This window comes from Adiantum capillus-veneris, chromosome 25 (assembly GCF_014529385.1).
Source record: "Adiantum capillus-veneris isolate H3 chromosome 25, ASM1452938v2, whole genome shotgun sequence".
NCBI classification, from domain to species: domain Eukaryota; kingdom Viridiplantae; phylum Streptophyta; class Polypodiopsida; order Polypodiales; family Pteridaceae; genus Adiantum; species Adiantum capillus-veneris.
Genome location: NC_140955.1, coordinates 55,901,736 through 55,922,504, shown reverse-complemented (window position 1 = coordinate 55,922,504; position 20,769 = coordinate 55,901,736). Strand labels below are relative to the sequence as shown.

Below are 20,769 nucleotides of genomic sequence, written 5' to 3'. Positions count from 1 at the left end.
GGAAAAGCTGTGTTGCTAGAAGGAAAGTGTGATGCGTTGCAAGAACAAGGGTGCACAGAAGTTCCAAAGGGATTAATGTGAGAGTTGTGGTTTCTTGGGCTATTCTTGTTTTTTTCCATCGTTGATTGTGCCAAAAATCCTATCACTAGGATCGCTATAATGAGTAGGGCTATTTTGCATAACGGATGTTCATTAAATGTGGGTTGCATGTATTGTCTCTGTGATTCACTCTTTGACCACATCGTTGCTACATCAGCACTTTCTTGTTTCGGCCGCTGCCTTCTCACCCTGTCCTTGTTGTGCTTCAGGGTGTTTTTGAGGTGCTATGTTTTGATCATCTTTGAAGTCTTGAGGGTCCTAAAGTCACCTTCCCCCCTATTCCTGATCCGTCTCTTGATCTTGGTCTTGGACCCTAGAGTGGTACCTTTTCAATTTTCCTCTGTTGACTCGTTCTGGTAGCTCCAGTTCTTGCAAATCTCTCAGTTTGGCTGAGCCATTTTCATATAATCTGATTAATTCATATGGCCCTATCCAACCTGTGGTCAAACTTTTCTTCTTTGCATCCAATTTCCCAGGAAACCATAATACCAGGTCTCCCTCCTTCAGCCCCGTGTTTCTTAGTTTTCTATCATGATGTGCCTTCATCCTTCGTTGAGCCACTTCCTGCTCCCATAAGGCCCTCTGGTGTTGTTCATCCATTTTCTCCAAGTTTATCAATATTTCTTGGAGGCTAGCCTCCGGGTCCAATTCATACTGAACTGATGTGCGTAACACTAGGATTTTGAACTCAAATCGAACTATGGCTTCTTGACCAAAAGCCATAGGAAATGGTGTCTGCTTGGTCGTGACCTTGAAGGTAGTTCTATATGCCCACAATGCTGAATGTAAATGCATATCCTATCATCTTAGTCAGTATAGTGCTTAGTACCTTATTAGTACTCTCTACCTGGCCATTGCACCTGGGGTAGTATGTGGTGGACTTTATGTGCCTGATCTGAAAGACCTCAATCAAAGCCTTTACCGTCTCATTCAAGAAATGAGTGCCTTGGTCACTAACTCGTTCTAGTGGGCAGCCATACTTGGTGATGATGTGCTCGTACAAAAAGCTGGTTGTCTTTCTGGTTGAGTTGTCCACCCACATGGTGATATAGTCAATGGCTACAACTATGTATTTATATTTGTCCATGTTCTTGAATGGTCCCATGAAATCTATCCCCCACTTCATATAGGGTGCTAATAGTTGTACTAGTTGTAATGGTCCCATGTCCCTTGGCAATGGTCTTCCTTTCCTCTGACACACATCACATCCTCTGGCCCATTCTTGGAACAGCGAGTCCCATGAGTAGCCTGCTTGTAGTAGCTTTCTGGACCTCTCCTGACATATGCCCTTCTGCTTCTCCTTCATGGGCTTCCTCTAGTAGCTCTATCCTTTCCTCTTCTGGGACACATCTTCTCAGTATTCCATCTTTCCCCAGTCTGTACAGTGCCCCAACTGTCCATGTGAATTTTCTGTCTTGCATGATTAGTGCTTGTTTTCTCTTCATGGGCAACCCTAATGGTAGATCCCCTGTTTGCAAGTACATGGCCATGCTCTCCCTCAATTATGAAGAGTCTGGCATCTGGTAGTTCATCATTTATATCTTTGGCATTTTCTTCTAGAGCTACTCTAGACAAGAAGTCTGCTCCAAAGTGATTTTTCCCTGGTTTATGGATGATCTTGAATTCAAATTCCATAATAGCAACATCCACCTGAATAGCTTGCCTTAGATCACTACCTTATTTATCAGATGTAAGAGGACCTGGTGATCCACATAAAATACAAATAAATTTTCTAGTAGGTAATGTTTGAATTTTTGTACTGCAAATACCATTCTCAAGGCTTCCTGTTCAGTGGAGGTATATGCCTACTCTGCTTGAGAAAATATCCGACAAGCAAAATATACTAGAAAATAAATCTCCCCTTTTAGTTGGGTCAGAATACCTCCTAGAGCCAGTCCTGACGCATCTACATGCACATGGAAGATTAAGTCCCACTTTGGTTGTCTCAAGATAGGTTTCTCCGAGATTATTTTCTTGATTGCCTTGAACCCTTCGTGACACATTTTATTCCATAAAAAAATGACCTCCTTTTTAGTCAAGGCATACAGTGGAGCTACTGATTTCACCAATTTGGCTCGAATCTCCTATAGAAGTTGACAAATCCCAGGAAGCTTGACACTTCATTTGTGTTTGTGGGTGGCAGTGCTTCTTGGATAGTCTTGATCCCTTCCTTTGACACTGTGTGTCCCAAAAGCATTCCTCTAAAAGCCCCAAACAGGCACTTGTAGGGGTTCAGGAACACTCTCTTTTCCTTGCACCTTTCAAACATGAGCCTCATGCATTCTAGATGCTGAACCATACTTGAGTATACGGTAAAGTCATCTACAAAAATTGCCACGAATTTCTACAAGTAATATGAAAGTATTGCCATCATTGCTCTCTGGAATGTATCTGGTGCATTACACAACCCAAATGGCATCACCAGGAAGACAAACCTGCCCCATTCAGTTATGAATGTTGTTTTCTCACTATTCTCTTTAGCCATGCCAATCTGGTTATAACCATTGTAGCCATCTGCGAAGCTATACATTTCATACCCCGCCATTGATCAAGCATTGTGTCAGTGAATGGTAGTGCAAATGGGTCTTTTATAGTTTGCTCATTTAGCTTCTTGAAGTCTACACAAATTCTTAATAACTGGCCATTTTTCTTAGGAACCACCACAATTGGAAAAAGCCATTTGCTGCTTTCTACTTCAACAATGAATTCTGCCTTTGGCAGCGCGTTGATTTCCTCCCTCATTTTTGTCACGTAGTTGGGATTCATTTTGTATCTTTACATTAGTATTGGCCAGGCGTCCAATTTTAGTGGGATCCTATGCACACTCGCAAATCTATTTCCTTCAACTCAATGCGGTCCCATGCAAAAACGCCTTTGTATTCCAGGAATAGTGCTCTCAGTGCCTCTTTTAGTTGCTCTGGTAGCTGTTTGTTCACCTGCACTATTTTTTCCTTGGACCCTACTGGAATCTCTTCCACTTTGTCCCCAGTGACCTCCGGGCTGGCCATGTTTTGAACCTACCTGGTATCTTCTTCATTATGCTTGAAGTGTGCTGGGAACCTCTCCTGCTAAGCTGCCGGCTTCAAATTAGTAGTGACTAGTTTAAATCGAGGGTCACCATTGGGACTATGCTAATGGATTTTGTCAGAAGCATGCAGGTCAAAAGAAGTACAATTTTGTTGTTTGCACCTCCACCAAAAGTTCCACTTGTGGATATGGGCACCTTTGCTTTGCACAAAGCTTGTAGTGCTTGCGGGTTGACGATGTACTACAACGATGCAGTTGGCATGTTTTTGCTGCCTTGCAATCATGCCTTTCACATGTACTATTTTGGCCATGTTGTTGCAAGCAAAGATACATGCATGGAGGTGGGATGCATGCAACCTATTTTTCATACCATGAGGTCTTTGGTGATGCTCGTCAGTACGGATGCCAATTTCCAAGGAGTTCAATAAAAAACCAAACCATCATTGGTGCCCTTAATCAATTTTGATGCATCCAATTGCATGGACTATGGTATGCACCCTGATGCATTTTGTGGCATTGAGCTAAAACTCATATTTCTATTTGTCTTTTTTCAAGGAAACCCTATTAATTGTAGCTACTAATACAAGAATGGTAGCTACCACCCTCATAATGGCAGCTGTCATGCTAATTCTAGTAAAGGTAGCTACCATTCTTCCATGAGCTACTACTCTCCCATGGAATTACTGCTGGTGGCAAGGTAGTTACCATTGTTAGCTTGGTAGCTATCAGTCTAGTAGTGGTAGCTACCATTCTGCCATGGAAGTCCTACTGGTGGCAAGGTAGTTATACCACTGTCAGCTTGGTAGCTACCAATCTAAAAGTTGTAGCTATCATTCTACCATGAGCTACCATTCTGCCATGGAAGTCCTGCAAGCAACAAGGTAGCTACCAAAAAAGAAGTGGTACATACCATGATAGAAGTTGTAGCTACCATGATGGCAGGGGACAAGGTAGCTACTAGGATAGAATTTGGTAGCTATCATAATAGCATTTGTAGCTACCATGATGGCAGGGGACAAGGTAGCTACTAGGATAGCATTTGGTAGTACTGACAGCTTACCAGTGCTTTCCTGGTAGCTTCTAGTTTCATGTTGTAGTTATGTAACTTGAAAAATTGTTCTTAATTCCTTTATATGTGTCATGACTACAGAGGCTGAACCTGCTGCCAAGGTGAAGTTTGTTGGAGGTAACAAATGTGAAGAACAAGCTCCAAAGGTGCAAGTACATGCTGAGAAGGAAGCTGTGTTAGATAAAGGTTGTTAGGCTTTCATTCTGTTAACCACCAATGTTAGATTGCTTACTACTAGGATAGCACTGGTGGCCCCTATGTCAAATTGGTAGCTCTGAGTCAGCCAGCTACCAAGATGGCATTGGTAGCTACCATGATAGAACTGATAGCTACCATGATAGTACTGGTAGCTATTAGTGATTTCCTGGTAGCTTCCACTATCAGTGCTTGCCTGATAGATTCCACTATCATGCCTGGTAGCTTCCACTATCATGCTGTACCACATGTAGCTTCAAACATTGTTCTTAATTATACTTTTCATGACTATAGAGGCTGAGCCAACTGTCGAGGTGGAGATTGTAGGAGGTACCAATTGTGAAGAACAGGATCCAAAGGTGCAAGTACATGTTGAGAACGAAGGTGTGTTAGAGAAAGATAGTCCGGAGATGGGAGATCAAGCAAAAAATTGTCCTTCATCAATGAAGACCAATGAAATGTCAGCCACCCACAGACACTAGTCCCTCCATCTTGTAGACCATACGGATGATGCAAAGGGAAAGAAAGAGAAAGATGACAGGTGTTAATTCTGGTTTTTTTTTTCCTAAAGGTAGATAATATTGTTTAAAGTTCATTCCTGATCATTATTTCTTCTCTAATGCAGATGAGGCTGCTAGAAAGCCTACAGAGGATGCAGAGGGGCAAACAAAGACATCAAAGGACCAAGTAGAGAAAGAGACAAGAGAAAATAGTTCCATATAAGTGGAAGAAAAGGTGCTACAACAACCAGAGTCAGAAAAAGACTCCAAACATAGTCTCAATTTTTTTGCTTTGTGGCCTATCCCCATTTTTTGGCTCTTAATTTCTTAAAGCCTATTGCCGTTTTGGCTTTGTAATAGTTCTCAATTTTCTATGTATTAAGAAAGCCAAAATCAAATTTTTTTATGTCCTATCTATCATTGTTGTTTATCTCATTATTGTTTTTTATGCTCAAATGCTGTCACTAGCTACATTGACAATCTCGATCACATAATAGATATGATAGTTGACATTCTTGATCACATAATAGATATGATAGAAAAGACTACTATGAAAGACCCTCCTGATGTGGTGGTGCAATTGATGAAGGTGATGCAGATGGTAATGCAGTTGGTGCAGGTGGTGATGCAAGATTGGCAATTGATGGAGGTGATGCAGGTGGTGTAATTGATGGAGGTGATGCAAATGGTAATGTAGGTGGTGCAATTGATGAAGGTGATGCAAGTGGTGGAAGTGATGGAGGTGATACAGGTGGTGATGCTGGTGCAATTGATGGAGGTGATGCAGGTGGTGCAAGTGATGGAGGTGATGCAGGTGGTGATACTAGTGCTGCAGGATATGTAAGGCATGATGACGGGATGGTGTCTTGGCCATGGAAGGATGGAGGTGATGCAGGTGTTGCAGGTTATGTAAGGAATGATGATGGGATGGTGTCTTGTCCATGGGAGGATCCTTCGAACACAATGTTTAAGAGTAAGCCAGCTCTAATTTTTGATATTAATGGTGTCCTGCCGACTTCAATGGAGAGGAGGTACCATTCAAATATGACTTCCTATTGGAATCAGCTAATGATTGTAGACAGAGCAGGGGTGTTTGCTGGGTTTAAAAGGGATGCATCTGCATTCTTGGACTGGTGCCTTGTGTACTTTGATGTGTTTGTGTGGACCTGCTGCATGTAGAAGAAAGCAGAAAAAATGTTGAGAACTTGCTTTATTGTTCATTTTCCCTAGTTCAAGGATATCCTTACACAGAAAGATTGCACAAAAGAGGCTAGATTCAAGCTACCTGGTGGAAAGCCTGTATTTTACAAGAAGCTATGTGACTTCTGGGAGAAAAGAGGTCAATACTATGTGTCATCCACAATTCTAGTGGATGACACATAGTACAAGCAACTGTGGAATCCTAAAGGCACTTTTTGCATAATGAAGAATATGGAAAATCAGAATCCCACTGAGATTCAAGAATATATTACAACAACTGTAAGATCTTGTCTCACAAATTGGCTTTGTGCCAAAGATCACCTCAAGTATGCCATACGCCGTGCATTGCCGAGACCGATCGATAAAGTGAACGATGGCATTTAGAGATTTATGGCAAGACATTTTATTTTGACATGTCATCATGATAAGCGATGTAAACAATCAAGTATCTACTATCTTATAGAGTATTTTTCTCATTGGTAATGATGATGCATCTTGTTTTGTAATGAACTAAGAGGTTACATATTGAGTGCTCAATGTAATAAAGCAGCGTTTGTTAACTTGCACACTGCTAGTCTCTATTTTAAGTAATTTTAGAGGTTCTTCTATTGTGGTATGATTCCGATTGGTGTATGCTATTAATCACTGCACAATGTAATAAAACAGCTTTTGTTAACTTGCACACTTGTTTATAGATGCTAGTCTTTGTTTTTAGTAATTTTAGAGGTTTTTCTAATGTGGTTTGATTCCTATTGGTGTATGGTATTAATCACTGCACCTACACAGTTGCATGTCTCGGTTCAGTGCCTTTTTTTGAGTACATTGTTAGTACAATGCCAGCCGGAGAGGCTGACTCAATTGTAGATTTGGTTACATGAGGGTCTTCAACATTTTTTTCTTAGTCAATTTTGGAGGGTCTTATGGGTTGGTTCTAGTGGTCATGATCAATCTGCATAAATGTATTCGGCATGTACCAGAGTCATCTGTCCATTGTCTCTGGAGTTGTTTGGCTTCCCACAGTGTTAGAGTCTACAATTGTATATGACAACTTGTATACCCCATGAGGAGGCCGTATCTGGCACTCATGGTGATTTTTATACTCAGATACAAGATGATCCCCCCCCCCCCCCCCCCCCCCCCCCCCCCCCCAAAAAAAAAAAAGGAAAGATGGTGAAGGGCAATCAAAAGCAGCTTAGATTAGAACTAGGAATGATATACATCAAAAGGAGTGCTATTGTAAATAGCCTCATATGTTTCTGAGGAAAGTAAGAAATTTCTTGTACGTCCCACTTTCGGCATTGGGAACTTAATAGCTCGTACAAGGTGGGATTGCAAGGTAGCTTCAGGCTCAGAAATTAATACCTTGAACTTGTACGGGTTTGCTTTTGCTTGTTTGTACCAAACTCCCTTGACAAAAAATGAGCCAGCATTGCAAACATTCCCCCATGCATCTTTTAGCAAAGCTTTAGTTTGAAACTTTTTTGCTGTGCATTTCAAGACATAGAAATCCACAAGCTCCTTATTGTCATGAGGAGCTATAACAGCAAAATTGTCACCAACATGAAGTGCATCACTCAACACATTATGGTGTCCTTCATATGCAAACTCTTCAATCTCTTCATCATCTTCGACATCATCTGTAGGTTCAAGGGTAACATAATTCCATGCAAAAATGTGTGCTTTATTGGAACACCTCCTTCAGCTGCCTTGTAGACAAGCACTACAGAAGCATAAGAATAGCCTATACCTGACAATTTTTCCATTTGTTAAGGAGTAGCCACTGACACAATGTAACGCACGTCCATTAGGCACAGATTTACAATCGCAGAACACTTGAGTAAATGGTCGTACTTGAGAAGAATACATGGCTGTAGCACCATCATTGGACATGGTTTGTCTCAAAAATTGCACCACATCTGTTGCACATTGTAATTTCACACAGTCTGGCTTTAGCTGCTCTTGAGTGAGATGCCTCTCAATAACAGCACCTGCACCATCATGTTCGCCCTTCCCATGACCTAAGCGTGAAAAGTGATGTGTCATTTTCAAACTTGTCAAAGTTCCATATCGAGCAACAAAATAGAAAGGCCTCTTTGCTTTCAAATGTGAGGTTGCACCATCTGACCACACCCAACGTTGTTTGAGCGATATGCCTAGCTCTTTCAACCAGCCATAATGGAGCATAAAGCAATGTTGGACAAGAAGAGTATCATGGCTTTTATCATCAGATATATAGAAATGATAGTATTTTTGGACACTACCTGCAATTTGCACATATGTGATGTGGACAAAGATTGTGACCTGGCTAGAAAACCAATGCATTGATTGAATCTTGTTTTGTTCTTTAAAAGTGTAATTTTTAGCGAAATCCAAAATTGACACTACCACATCTTCAGAGAAGATACGTAGAAAATCTTTAAATTGCTCAGGCGCGCTGCCATCTATAAACAAAATTGTGCTTTATAAACTTACTCAAATGATCCTTGAATAGTATGAAAAGGTGCCCGCACTGCATCTCCTTGTGAGACAAAACTTTTCTTTTCTTCTTTTTCCCTAAATTTGTTTCGCCAACTTCATGGTCTTCAAATATCTTCACTGTTACCGTGCCTGCACTATTTAACTCTTCAATCGGGCAAATTGGTAGCTTCTTTGAAGGCCCACAAGAGGAGCATTTACCCATCAAACACTTCAGTGCAAAAAAATTTGACCCGCTAGCCTTCGAGCATAAAACTGATTCCCAAAGTTTTGTAAGGTTAGGGAAATGATTTGTGTAAGCACTGCATTTCACATTTGCACCACAAATGTCACATTGACAAAATACACTCTTTTCCATGCACACCATAAGAAATTTACCTTATATGGTTTACGACATCCCTCAAGAATGACATTTGAACATGAGTTATGCAACAACAACTGTACCGATCTCGAAGCTTGCGTACAAAATAAGGTTTCAGCTTTTCAAATGTCCTTTGGTGAATTTGTACCTTTGGGTGACTCTGTTTGAAGGCAAGAAAGAATTATACCTGCATTAAATAATGATATTCAATACACTTATTGGCAAAATCAAAACTTATTGTTGACATGCAAAACTAAGATCAATCTGGTGAGAGTTAGTATCGGAATGGTAACTAATACTTTTGCGATCGGTGGAAGGAGAAAAGTAACAAGAGCCCGAGTCTAATAGTAGCAAGCACTCTTAAGACTTGTAGCTAACTTTTTTTAAGGACTAGTACTATAAGGCTGGTTGCTACCAGACTACCTAAGGGTAGCTACCAAGTTGACAGTATTAGCTACTAATCCATCAAGATTGCCATGGAAAAGTGGTAGCTTCCACCAAGATTTCCATGGTGGACTGGTAGCTTCCACCAAGATTGCATGGCAGATTGGAAGATATCACTCTTAGAGTGATAGCTCTCTTTCCCAGGACTACCGTGGAAGCTAGCACTATGATACTGATAGCTACCAAGTTGACATTGGTAGCTACCAGTCCACCAATACTACCATGGCAATTTGGTAGATAGCGCTATCAGACTGATGGCTACCTTTATCAGGACTATGAGACTGGTAACGATCAAGTTAACTGGTAGCTTCCACCAGGATTGCATGGCAATTGGAAGATATCATTCTCGGAATGATAGATCTCTTTCTTGGGACTACTGCTAGCACTAGGATATTGATAGCTACCAAGTTGACAGTGGTAGCTACCCATCCACCAATACTACCATGGAAATCTGGTACATAGCACTATCAGGCTGATGGCTACCTTTATCAGGACTTGAGACTGGTAACGAGCAGGTTGAACATGGTAGCTAGCAAATCTAATAGGCACACCGTGGAAGATTGGTAGCAACCACTATCATACTACTAGCTACCTTTATCGAGGACAACATGTATGCTACCAAAGTCTGACACCGGTAATTATAAGGATCACAGTGGTAGCTACCGGTCATGGTACCAATCCCTGAGAGCAGAAGCATGTATAGTTAGCTACCTATTTGGCAGTGGTATTTACTAAATCTAAAGCAATGTGCAACAATAATAAAACTGTTAAATATTTAGCAAACCACATTCAACTAAAGGTCAATCAGAGGAGTGCCATAATGTCAATGAAAATAAACTTGTAGTTACTCAAGAAGTCAAAACAAACCTGGGGTTGCTCAAGAAGATGCACTTGGTGTTTCTTGAATACTTTGCGTGCAATACACTTGTTAGGGGTCAAAAAATGCTTCCCCTAAACTAATTTAGACAAAAGATCTCTCTCAAAGAACATAGTCACAATCTGAAATACATTCAGGATAATTTGTCTTTCTTGAACATCAAATCTGACTATCTCCCTTATATCCAGACTCATTCTTCACCACACAATGTTCATAGCACAATTCAGGAACATAGTTTACACAAGATAGATAACAACTTCAAGACAAATTACAACTCAGATGACAAAATCTGTTCTATTCCATACTTCAGAAAACACGGTTACATTCCAATCTGTTCGTCAGACACCAACATATACAACCATAACTCATGTCTCTTCAAGTTAGATCTCACATCCCTAGGTTTTTACTTTTCAAAAGACTTAAATCCTACTTACATCCTTTCACATCTGACTTTTAAGACAAAGGTTCATAATCATAAGTAAAAGACTAAATAAAGATCCCCTAGATCCTGCCAACATGCCTTTAACATTGGCACACCCGGTGGATACTATTTTCCCAAAATAGTTGACATGAACCCACAAAATCCCTTGTTAAAAAAAAATAAAAAAAAATCAGTTCAGTAAATTTCATCTAGGTTTCAAGCAATACACCAAGTGTAGAGTACTGCAGTGGCTGGAACAATCCAACTTACACAAACACACCAGATATATCCAATCCACCTGACTACATTTTTGACTTTTAATTCTGAACTCCTTGCAAAACCAATCAAAACTGACTTTTCAATTTCCACATCCTTCCTAGCATCCTGATGAGGCTTTCCAATGAACGAGCAAAGAAAACCGAGCGAAGCTAGGTTTTCGAGCAAATATGAGCAACACCCTTGACAATTGTTGTGAGAGTAGGGTATATTGGAGAAAATATTCATGTCATACTATATTCAACTAGCATCTCAACACAAAATTACCATAAAATAGCAAAGGCTTCAAAATCCCAAACCTCTTTACACGTTGAGGCCCTAACAAAATCCCAACTCACAGCAGTATATGCAAAGTGATTAATTATGGATACATAAAAAATATCAAAAGATGTATGGGCATAAAGGTAGCCATAATGTGGATGGGCCTCTGCATGTTTGCTCTTGCACTATCTCTCTCTCCTCTCATTCTTCCTTTTCAGTCTATGATGGTATCATCACAGTAATAACCTACAATGATCCTGACACACATGTGAGAGGAGTGATCCCACCGTACCTTTCTGCAAAGGAGCGTGCCAAGCCTTCTATGGATGCTCTTATGTGGTAAGGTATCCCAATTTCAAGGCCACTGGTCGTACGACTGCTCAAACCATGCCTTGCTCTTCTGTTAAGGTGGAGACCCTTCTTGCATGTAGATTTTCTTGACCCTCCTCGACATTCCATGTTGTAGATACCGATGTTGATGGTGATGCAACCCTCATTGAGGTCTTCCTTGGCAACTTGACTGTTGCAAAACCTATTGTCATAGGCCCTACCCCTTTTAGGTGCTACCTACTTAGCATGCCATGCTCTTGCTACTCTCAATACTCCTATTGGTGAAGCAACCTACATGCCTCCAAGCTCTTAGGTGTATGAGCCTTATGTCATTAGAAGAGATGCTCCTGATGCATGATTGAGAAAACCAACCTTCAAGTTTAGGTATTGCACTCATGTATCAAGCATCAAGAGGTCCATCATCTCTTATAAGGTTATGTGGAGCTCGAGGCCCTTATTATCACCCACCACACTTCATAAGAGGACTTGCTATGGGGTCTCACTTCGTCTTCCTCCCCATAAGTTGTCTCTTCACGCTTTTTTTAGCCACTCTTGACGCCATAGCCAATATAATATTGCGATGGGGCTAGAAGCGGAAGAGCTTCTTTCCAATCTCACTTCTTATTGTACATGGGAACAAAAGATAGCTTGAGTGGGGTGCTTTCACAAGGGTTTGTATGCCAATGCACTAAGGCGATTTGAAACTGGTCCCAACTTTGTTCTCCTCGACCTCCTGCTACTACCACTTCATCCTATACACAGCGTGAATTCATGCTCCATGTTTCAATGGTGATTTTGTTAAGCTGTATATTATGCTAAACGTGTTGGAACCATTCCGCACCAGCACGGACTGGTGTCGATAGGTTTCACAAAATAACATCGTGCGCCCCTCACCGGCTCATCCGTCTACAATAGCATGTCTACAGCAAAAGGTTCCCATCCTTCAGAAGGTGGCGGGTAGGAGGATGGCAAGGGGACGGGCTGCGTAGGGCTGCCCTACACCATGAGCAGGCACAACAATGGGGACACTCGCTGACTGTATGGGATCCCTCTCACCCTCTCCCTTTCTCACATAAGGCAAGCATACCCTCCATCTCCAGCTACTTGCTCGCTGATGAGGCGTGTTTTTTTGTTTGCTAGTTATAAGGTGTAGCAGATCAGACAAATTCGTAAAATCATACATTAATAGAGCAGATTTCGTCGACTTTATAAGGAAAATGGGAGGGGCGATGGCTAAGCTAGCGAAGGAGGATAGTAAGAACAGATGCTCAGCACGTAGTAGGCAGCAAGGCGACCAACAGCTTGTCAGGAAATGGGCGCTGGCTATGAGATGATGGCACCTCGCTCACACAGGTTGTGCACTGACGAGGCTGGCAGCGGGGCGATGATAAATTTCGAGCGCTGCTGCCACATATGTGGCAGCAGCCGTTGCCATTAAAAAGCTGAACATTTTTGAAATCGACGGCAACTGCTAGTGCCACGTAGGGCACTAGCGCTCGAAATTTAACCCCAGGTGTTTTGCGCATTGCGCAGATTATCCTCTAGAGGGGTGGCCGCATGCTACAAAGAATTCGGGCTGCCAAGGTGAGCAGTAGGCGGGGGTCTGCAGTCAGGAGGGATGGCTCGCTCTCACATCAAATTTGTCTTCAATACAGACCCGCGTAGCATGCACTTGGAAGGATGTGCACTCCCCAAAGAGAGAATTTCATAATTGATTACTAGAGGCTCAAGCTCGAGTGGCTGCTTTCTGCTAGCCCTTAGAACTCACCTCGTGTCCTCGGAGGGCTTCTATAGAGAGAGAGAGAGAGAGAGAGAGAGAGAGAGAGAGAGAGAGAGAGAGAGAGAGACACTAAAGGCTACAGTCGCTAGCTCAACAGATCATGCATGGAGGGGAGTAGCAGCTAGCTCGTAGCTATTGACAAGATGCATTGGGATGGTTTGTGCAAGATGCAATGGATAAAGGGACTCTCAAAGGAATTAAAATACCTGGGGAAGACAAGGATCTTTGTTTGCAACAATTTGTAGATGATACAAATGGAATTATGGCCAGGGATGATCAGACTATCACCACATTCTGGAAGTGTCTAGAAGTCTTTTGTCAAGACAATGGCTCAATCATAAACCACTCCAAGACAAGGTATAAAATCTCCTCTCGAACTGCTCCTAACATCATTCTTAATGCAAGATGTAAGCACATTCCAGATGGACAAATTTTTAGACTTCTAGGAATCCCAATGGGATTCAAAATGACTCTCAAAATTGGGATTGGGTATTCTCTAGATTCAAGGATAAAATCTCCGAATGGAATAATTGCAATTCTTCTATTGCTTCAAGAGCATTTGGTCTAAACCACTTTATATTGCCCAGCCTAATATACTTCCTATTATGTTGGACCCCTGCCAAGTACCAGCTTCAGAAATCCTTCTCAATGGCAAGGAACTTTTTATGGGGAGGAAACCAGCACCTCCACAAAATTCCTAAAGTAGCATGGTCTATCTGCTGCTTACCAAAATTACAGGGAGGACTGGGGATTCTCGACCTGGATTCAATCTCCATTAAAATGGCTGCAAAATGGTTGTTGCGGGCAGCAGATTCCAATGATTACTGGGCTCTTTTCATCAAAAGAAATGGCACCAAATTTAAGTGTAAAGAGTACAAAGCGTGGACTAACCTTTCTTTCAGGGACATACTGATCTCTCCCCTCGACATCATTCCCGTGGGATTTGTACTAACATGCATATTTTGGAAAGCATGGAGAACTATAAGAGCAAAATGGACACCAGACAGAAAAACTGTCTCTAACTTTTACTGTTTTCTGGCTGACTCCTCATGGACAAGTATATATGCATCCAAAGCTAAACTTTCTTTGAGTAGAAGAGCACATAAGTGCTTCAAGCTTGGAGTTAAGAGCTACGGAGATCTATTTATTGGGTTCTCTCTCAAAACAAGGTTAGACCTAGTCACAAAATTCAACCTCATCAATACTCAAGTAGAATCGTGTCTTGATCGAGCAAGGGAAGTCCTCAAAAGGTGCAGGTTTGCAAATAAATCCAACCATAAGAAATTTGCTACTACTCATCTTGCCTCTATTATCTTTAAGCAGGCAACCAAGCAAGGTGGGCTCCAAGAAGACATGAAGAAAAGACTTAAGTCCAAATGGAAGAATCAATGGGGTCGCAAGCAATGGGAGTACAGATTCAAGTGTCTATGGGCTTTTCGGAAGCCATCAAGTATTCTTACCTTATGTGGCTGATAACACATCAGGGGGTTTGGACAGCAAAAAGGGCTCTAAAGCCACGGATTGGAATTGGCCACTGCAGCAGGTGCAAAACACAATTAGAGGAGTGTTCACACTTGTTTTTTGCAAAAACAGCTCAAGATGCATCAATCTTTTGAACAAATTTGCCTTGCAGCTCAGATCCTCTCCCATAAGTGTTCAAGACCTGCTCCTAGGTCAATGCAAAGGTATGGATGTAACCCTGTGGAACATTTGGAGGTCAATGATCATCTGGTTCATCTGGACGCAGAGAGACTCTGCAGTATATGGTATGTCAAATTCAGCAAACATTGAATTACTCCAACAACAAGAGCTACATAAAGCAGCATCGAGCCTATGTGATGAGGCCAAGGAAGTTCTAGATGAAAACTTGTCTATCTTTGACATTTATAGGAGTGTAAATTGGAATAAGTGGAGACAGATGCTCCCTAGATTTTATTCAGCTTCTAGACTTAGAATGAAGGACTTAATAGTATGATTTTCTCTTGTAAGGGGATTACCCACCCCCTCCCTCTGGGCACCTGTATTTCCTTTCTTTTCCAGTAATTTAAATTATTCTACCTTTCTTCAGAAAAAAGAATACTGAGTGAAGGGCAAGTGTGTCTATTCTATGCTCAATCTATCTCTCACTTGCTTTGTCATTAGTTCTTTGTTATTCAATTGAGGTAGCTAGGATCGTCATCAAACTTCATGCAGTGTTGGATCAGCTTCTCGTCCTACTAGCCACTAGCCTACAATATAAAAAAGTCTTTCTTGAAAATACAAAGTTCCTTTCAACGAAATTTATAAAAGTCTTGAAATTTAATAATTTCTTTAATGTTTTCACACTATTCTTTTCAAGTATGTGGAGGAAATTTTTCTTTTCCTCTTTTTTGTAAGTTGAAACATCCTTTTTGGGAGCTAGAAAAAATAGATTCACCCATGAAAAACATTTATCCACAGTTTCAATAAGATACAATCTAGAACCAAAGACTACAAATACACATTGCTCATATTGACTCCAACCTGCAAATAAGCTCTACCAACTCTACTTCTTCTATAACTTCCCTAAATTAGGCATTTCTTGATAACACTTTCTTTTTGAAACAATCCTCTCTCCCGTCAAGCACTTGCCTTAATATTATGTATTGAGAAACCCCCCTCTCCCCTCAACAACAAAGCATACGCATGCATGCGCACTCTCTCTCTCTCTCTCTCAAGAAACTACCATGGCTTGACTATCTATGACTACCAGTCATGCTTCAGGGAAGGGAGAATAACCTTGGATAATCAAGGAGTTAATATAACGGTGGATGATTGAAGTTTCCATGAGGAATGCTAGAGGAGGAACAATGATAGATAGATAATATGTAATTTGATGCTACATGTTTCCATTTATGATTTAAGTTCTCTATGTATGTTGTTGGGTTTTGCTCGCTTTTATGATTTCTCGAAAAGGTTTGCTCTGAGTTTGAAATTCCCCACTTCACTTCATATACTCGTACCTTAGGTTTTGGTACCCATTAGGAACTTTCGGAGGTCATTTGGAGGGCCTTCTAAGAAAATGTATTTTTTGCACTCTCTCTCTAGAAAAAATGACAAATAAAAGAGCTGGGTCTTTCATAGTAAAACTTCAAAAAGTGTACTTTAAGTAGATTCCTTACCCCTCTGAACATTCGTTCGTAGTGATTGAGGGATAATCCTCTTCTTAGTTGTATTGAATGAACAACGTCAATACGGAGGGAATGAGGCTAACATGGAGGGACGAATCCGCAGCCACTATTCACTTTCCATTAAACCTGCACATTTGGCTAATGGCGCACTCCTCAAATGGCACAAATGTTACCCACAAACGAGCCAAATATCACCTTCACATTGATTTGGACAATGAGTACCAACCATTGATTAAGCGCAGTAAAACAAACACACATATACCTCCCACCTCCATAGACACGCTCAGAGCTCAAGGAGCTAAACACATAGATATCTGGACGAGAGGCTCTCTCTACCCTAAGAATCCAATAACTAATGCGTCTCCACCGTTTGTCAATCCTACAAGCTTATTGACCTTTGCTGGTGATGGAGAAAACGGCCTTCTGGGTTATTGTAAATCACTTACAAGAGAAGCTGGAACTTACAAGAGCATTCTCCAAGCTCAACAATGTGAGATTGTTCGCCTTTCACATTTACATTCTACAGATCAGGTTACCATTTTGCAACATAAAACAGAGGTACAAGAACTGAAAGGAAAGGTGCGAAGTTGTCAAATGAAGGACACCATCTTGGGTGGTCGTATCCGAAAGAAGAAATTGCGCAATCTTGAAACATTGCAGGTTGCATCAGGAGGTCTCAAGAAAAGAATCCGAGCATTAAGGTGATGCTTCTTGGTTGGCTACATTGTCTTAGTTAAGTAATCTCTTTGTTTTTTCTTGTTATGCATTGTTTTCATGTGCCTAAATAGTGTTAGTGAAGCAAATTTTCTGTTATTTACTTATGCATTGTCTTCATGTAGAGACTCAATCTATCCTGACAAGGAAAACATTGACCCCAAAGCCAATATAGGAAAGAGATTGAAGCCACTTATAAGTAGAAGCCTGGCAGCAGATATAGTACATGACAAGAAGTTTAAGGTTCTACAAAGAAATGTAGTGGACCGCTTTATTTCAGAGAACTCAGTGCCTGCAAAAGAGATACAAGGCACACTTGATTCACTTGGTGTAAGCAAAAGAGGATATTCGGCTATCCAAAAGTCTGTCTCATCCATCTTTGTTAGGAAGGGTATAAAATCCAAACTTCTACCATCAGCCTCAAGTGTTTGGAAAGAGAGGCTTCAGCTTAACGAGGCACAGGGAGACTATCTTGGACAGCCCTTTCATATTAAAGCAACTTACAGTGGCCATGGAGCCAACATGGCATATGATGAGTTCAACAATATTTTTATGGACCTGCGGATACTACAGAAGAGAATGGTGGAGTTTTACAACATCACATTTGAAGAGTCACGTGGACTATTACATTTTGTGTTAAAACTGGATGAGTGTGAGCTTGTTAAAGAGAAAAAGCTAGAGCGTGTTACTATTACTTTAATGAATAGAGCCCTCTCAAAGTGTCCCAGTGATGATCCTTTATATTTTAGTGTTCAATCAGAATCTAACATATGGTGGCTTGGTGCGTTTGAGGTAAGCGATATGCTCAAGTAAGCTCAAATGTTCAGATCTACTTAAGTCTCATTTATTTTGTGTTGCAGGTAAAGAAAGAAGATCATGAGATTCTATATTGGGTGTTCCATCGAACTAATATTCCGGAGCTGATTGATCGACAGACTAACCAGGGAGAGGTACTACGTCTAGATGGAAGGGGAGACTTTCAAGTTCAGTGGCATCTTGCAGGTGACCTTAAAACATTAAAGTGCATGTATAATTGTGGAATGGGTGCAATGGCAAAGTCACCATGTTTGTTCTGCATGGAGTCTGCAAAGGTCATGGACCCAAAGTGGTGGAGAAAAGCTCCAACACGTCACATTGAGGATCCTGCTTTTCGACCAGTTTTGAAAATACCACTTGTGAATGTCCACATTTGTACAATGCATGCCCTTTGCAGAATTGTAGAGAAATTGGTCTACTTATACATCGGGTTTGCTTGGAAGATTAAGAACTTTGCAGAACGACAAGTAGCTTTGCAGTGTTTAGAAATGGTACTGTCGGATATGGGGCTTCATGGTGGCAATGTGAAAATCCAGCGGGATGAAAAGAGATCAACTGCTGAGAAGGATGTCCCATGCAAACCATCCATCGGTGGGGTGAAGGCACGGAGGTTTTTATCTAAGCCCCAAGGTACAAGAGATCCAAAGCTAACAAAACATGGAAAAATATATAACACATCTTATGTTAGCAAGGTAGAGTATCAGAGCTGGAAAAAGCTACATATTGCAGTCAAAGACCACGAACCAACTACTCGTAACGCGAAGGCTGAGGTTTGGCGATCAATAGACATCCTATTTTTGATGTGCGACAAAGATGACTGGTCACAAGGTGATATGAACAAGTTCAAGGAAAATCTCAACCTTCTGAAAAAATCATTCAAGACAGCATGGACAGACACCCAGATTACTCACTACATGGTATTATCATGTATTTCTTTCTCTCTTATGTGCAAATATGTGAGTGTAAAACATTCTAACTAATCTGTTTTCATATCCAGCACATCATCTTCAATCATTTGCCATATTTTATACAGAAGTATGGGAACCCGGCAATATGGAATACCCAAGGGATGGAAAAGTCTCATTACATGGCGAGAAATGCTTATTTCAGGCACACACGACATGGTGGCTCTCGAATCAAGGCTAACAGTTTGAGAGAACTATTTGAATGGTTCTATCGTAGAATCATTCATCGAATGCAGGCAAAAGAAGTCTTGGCAAATTCAGCAACAGCACAAGCCATCAGACATTTACAACAACAAAATGCTAAAAGATCAATGGCATACAACAACTCCGGAGCTCGTGAAAGTCAACGAAGGTGGAGAGAGACAATGGTGTATGTGAATCACAAGTGGAGAAAGATACTCTGAGTGGATGGCATTGTACAAAATTTATGTAATACATGATCTTATACAATTGGTCCTTGAAGTGTATCAAGATTTTGCAGGTTCAATTTTGTTTTTTGGCACGTCACCCTTGTAACGAATCATGAGATGTTTGCCATACTCTAAAAGTTCATCTGGGTTTTGTCTACCAAGAGCTAGTGCCATTGCTGTGTAGGTGTAGTAATACGCTGCCCGACCACCTGTATAGCCTGGGCAGTAACCAAAACAATCTCTAGCAAACACTTTGTCAACAAGAATGACTTTATCTGCACTTTTGGGCAGCACCGGTCCACCCAAGAAGCGTGATAGTGTCTTGAATGTGTAAGTTGCTATTGAACCCTCTTGTGACATGGAATTGTGAAAAACTACTATCGGCGACTCGCAGAGCTTTGAAAGGTACTGTGCTAGGGCAGCATCCCTTCCTCGATACTCTCTTGTCCGGCGCCGAAGGAAGTCATCCTTGTCAGCAATCCAAGACTGCACATACAATGTCAGAAATGACACAAACAGAGAGAGAGAGAGAGAGAGAGAGAGAGAGAGAGAGAGAGAGAGAGAGAGAGAGAGAGAGAGAGAGAGAGAGTTACCATGAAGCTCTCATCCTGCAGAAAGAGGTTTTCTTGCCACAGGTCTACAAATGTAGTTGACCCCTGACCTGAATGGTTAAACCAATCCTCCACTTCTTTGTTACTTTTCGATGGTCTTAGGCTTTGTCTTATTGCTTGGAAGGTGGCTTCATCAGGTAGTGTCTCCTTGTATTTTTCAGCTTTCTCAAAGCATCTTCGAAGGCATTCCATTGGATTGCTGGATGTTTCCATTGCCTCATCATCACTACTATCCTCTGAAACAAATCCACTCCTCTCCTCTTGGACTCTGGAAATAATAGCTAGGGAGAAATCCTCCCTTAAATAAAACACACTTTGCACATCATGTAAGAAGATATAGGTCCTGTCTCCAATCCTGAACTCAGGCACAGCTGGCAACATCATCTGAGCATGCTTCTCAGTGAAGTTACTGACATCCAATGGAAGTTTGATTTCTGTGGTTTTCACAGAGAGCATCTTACTTCTTTGTACTTCAATTGCCTCAACCTCAAGGTCGACTGTGTCTTCAACCTCCTCGACTTCTTGCATATGAGTTGTCTCCTCCCATTCCTCTTCTGGTGCTGCATCCTGCTCCTCTAACACCTCATCAGGATTCTGCATGAGGAATCCAAACAGGCTGTTGAGGTAAATCATAAAGCCAAAGGCTTCCTGAATGAGTTTGCATTCTTTTTGGTGCAAAGGGCAGACTGAATGTCGGCAAGAGGGTGGTAATTCCCTATACTTCTTCACTCCCTGTCCCTTTCCACCACAGTCATTTAAATGCACAAGAGTCATAGAAGGCAGAACAAC

At 41.3% G+C, this 20,769-nt stretch overlaps 1 protein-coding gene across 1 annotated transcript; it reads right to left on the bottom strand.

Moving 5' to 3' along the window:
• Nucleotides 1–375: 375 nt before the first annotated feature.
• LOC147424931 (uncharacterized) lies at nt 376–1,141 on the bottom strand. Its single transcript, XM_086500005.1, has 2 exons — nt 960–1,141; nt 376–862 (listed from the first exon to the last, which is right to left on the bottom strand). The coding sequence occupies exons 1-2, from the start codon at nt 1,139–1,141 to the stop codon at nt 376–378; spliced, it is 669 nt and encodes a 222-aa protein (XP_086356131.1).
• Nucleotides 1,142–20,769: the final 19,628 nt, after the last annotated feature.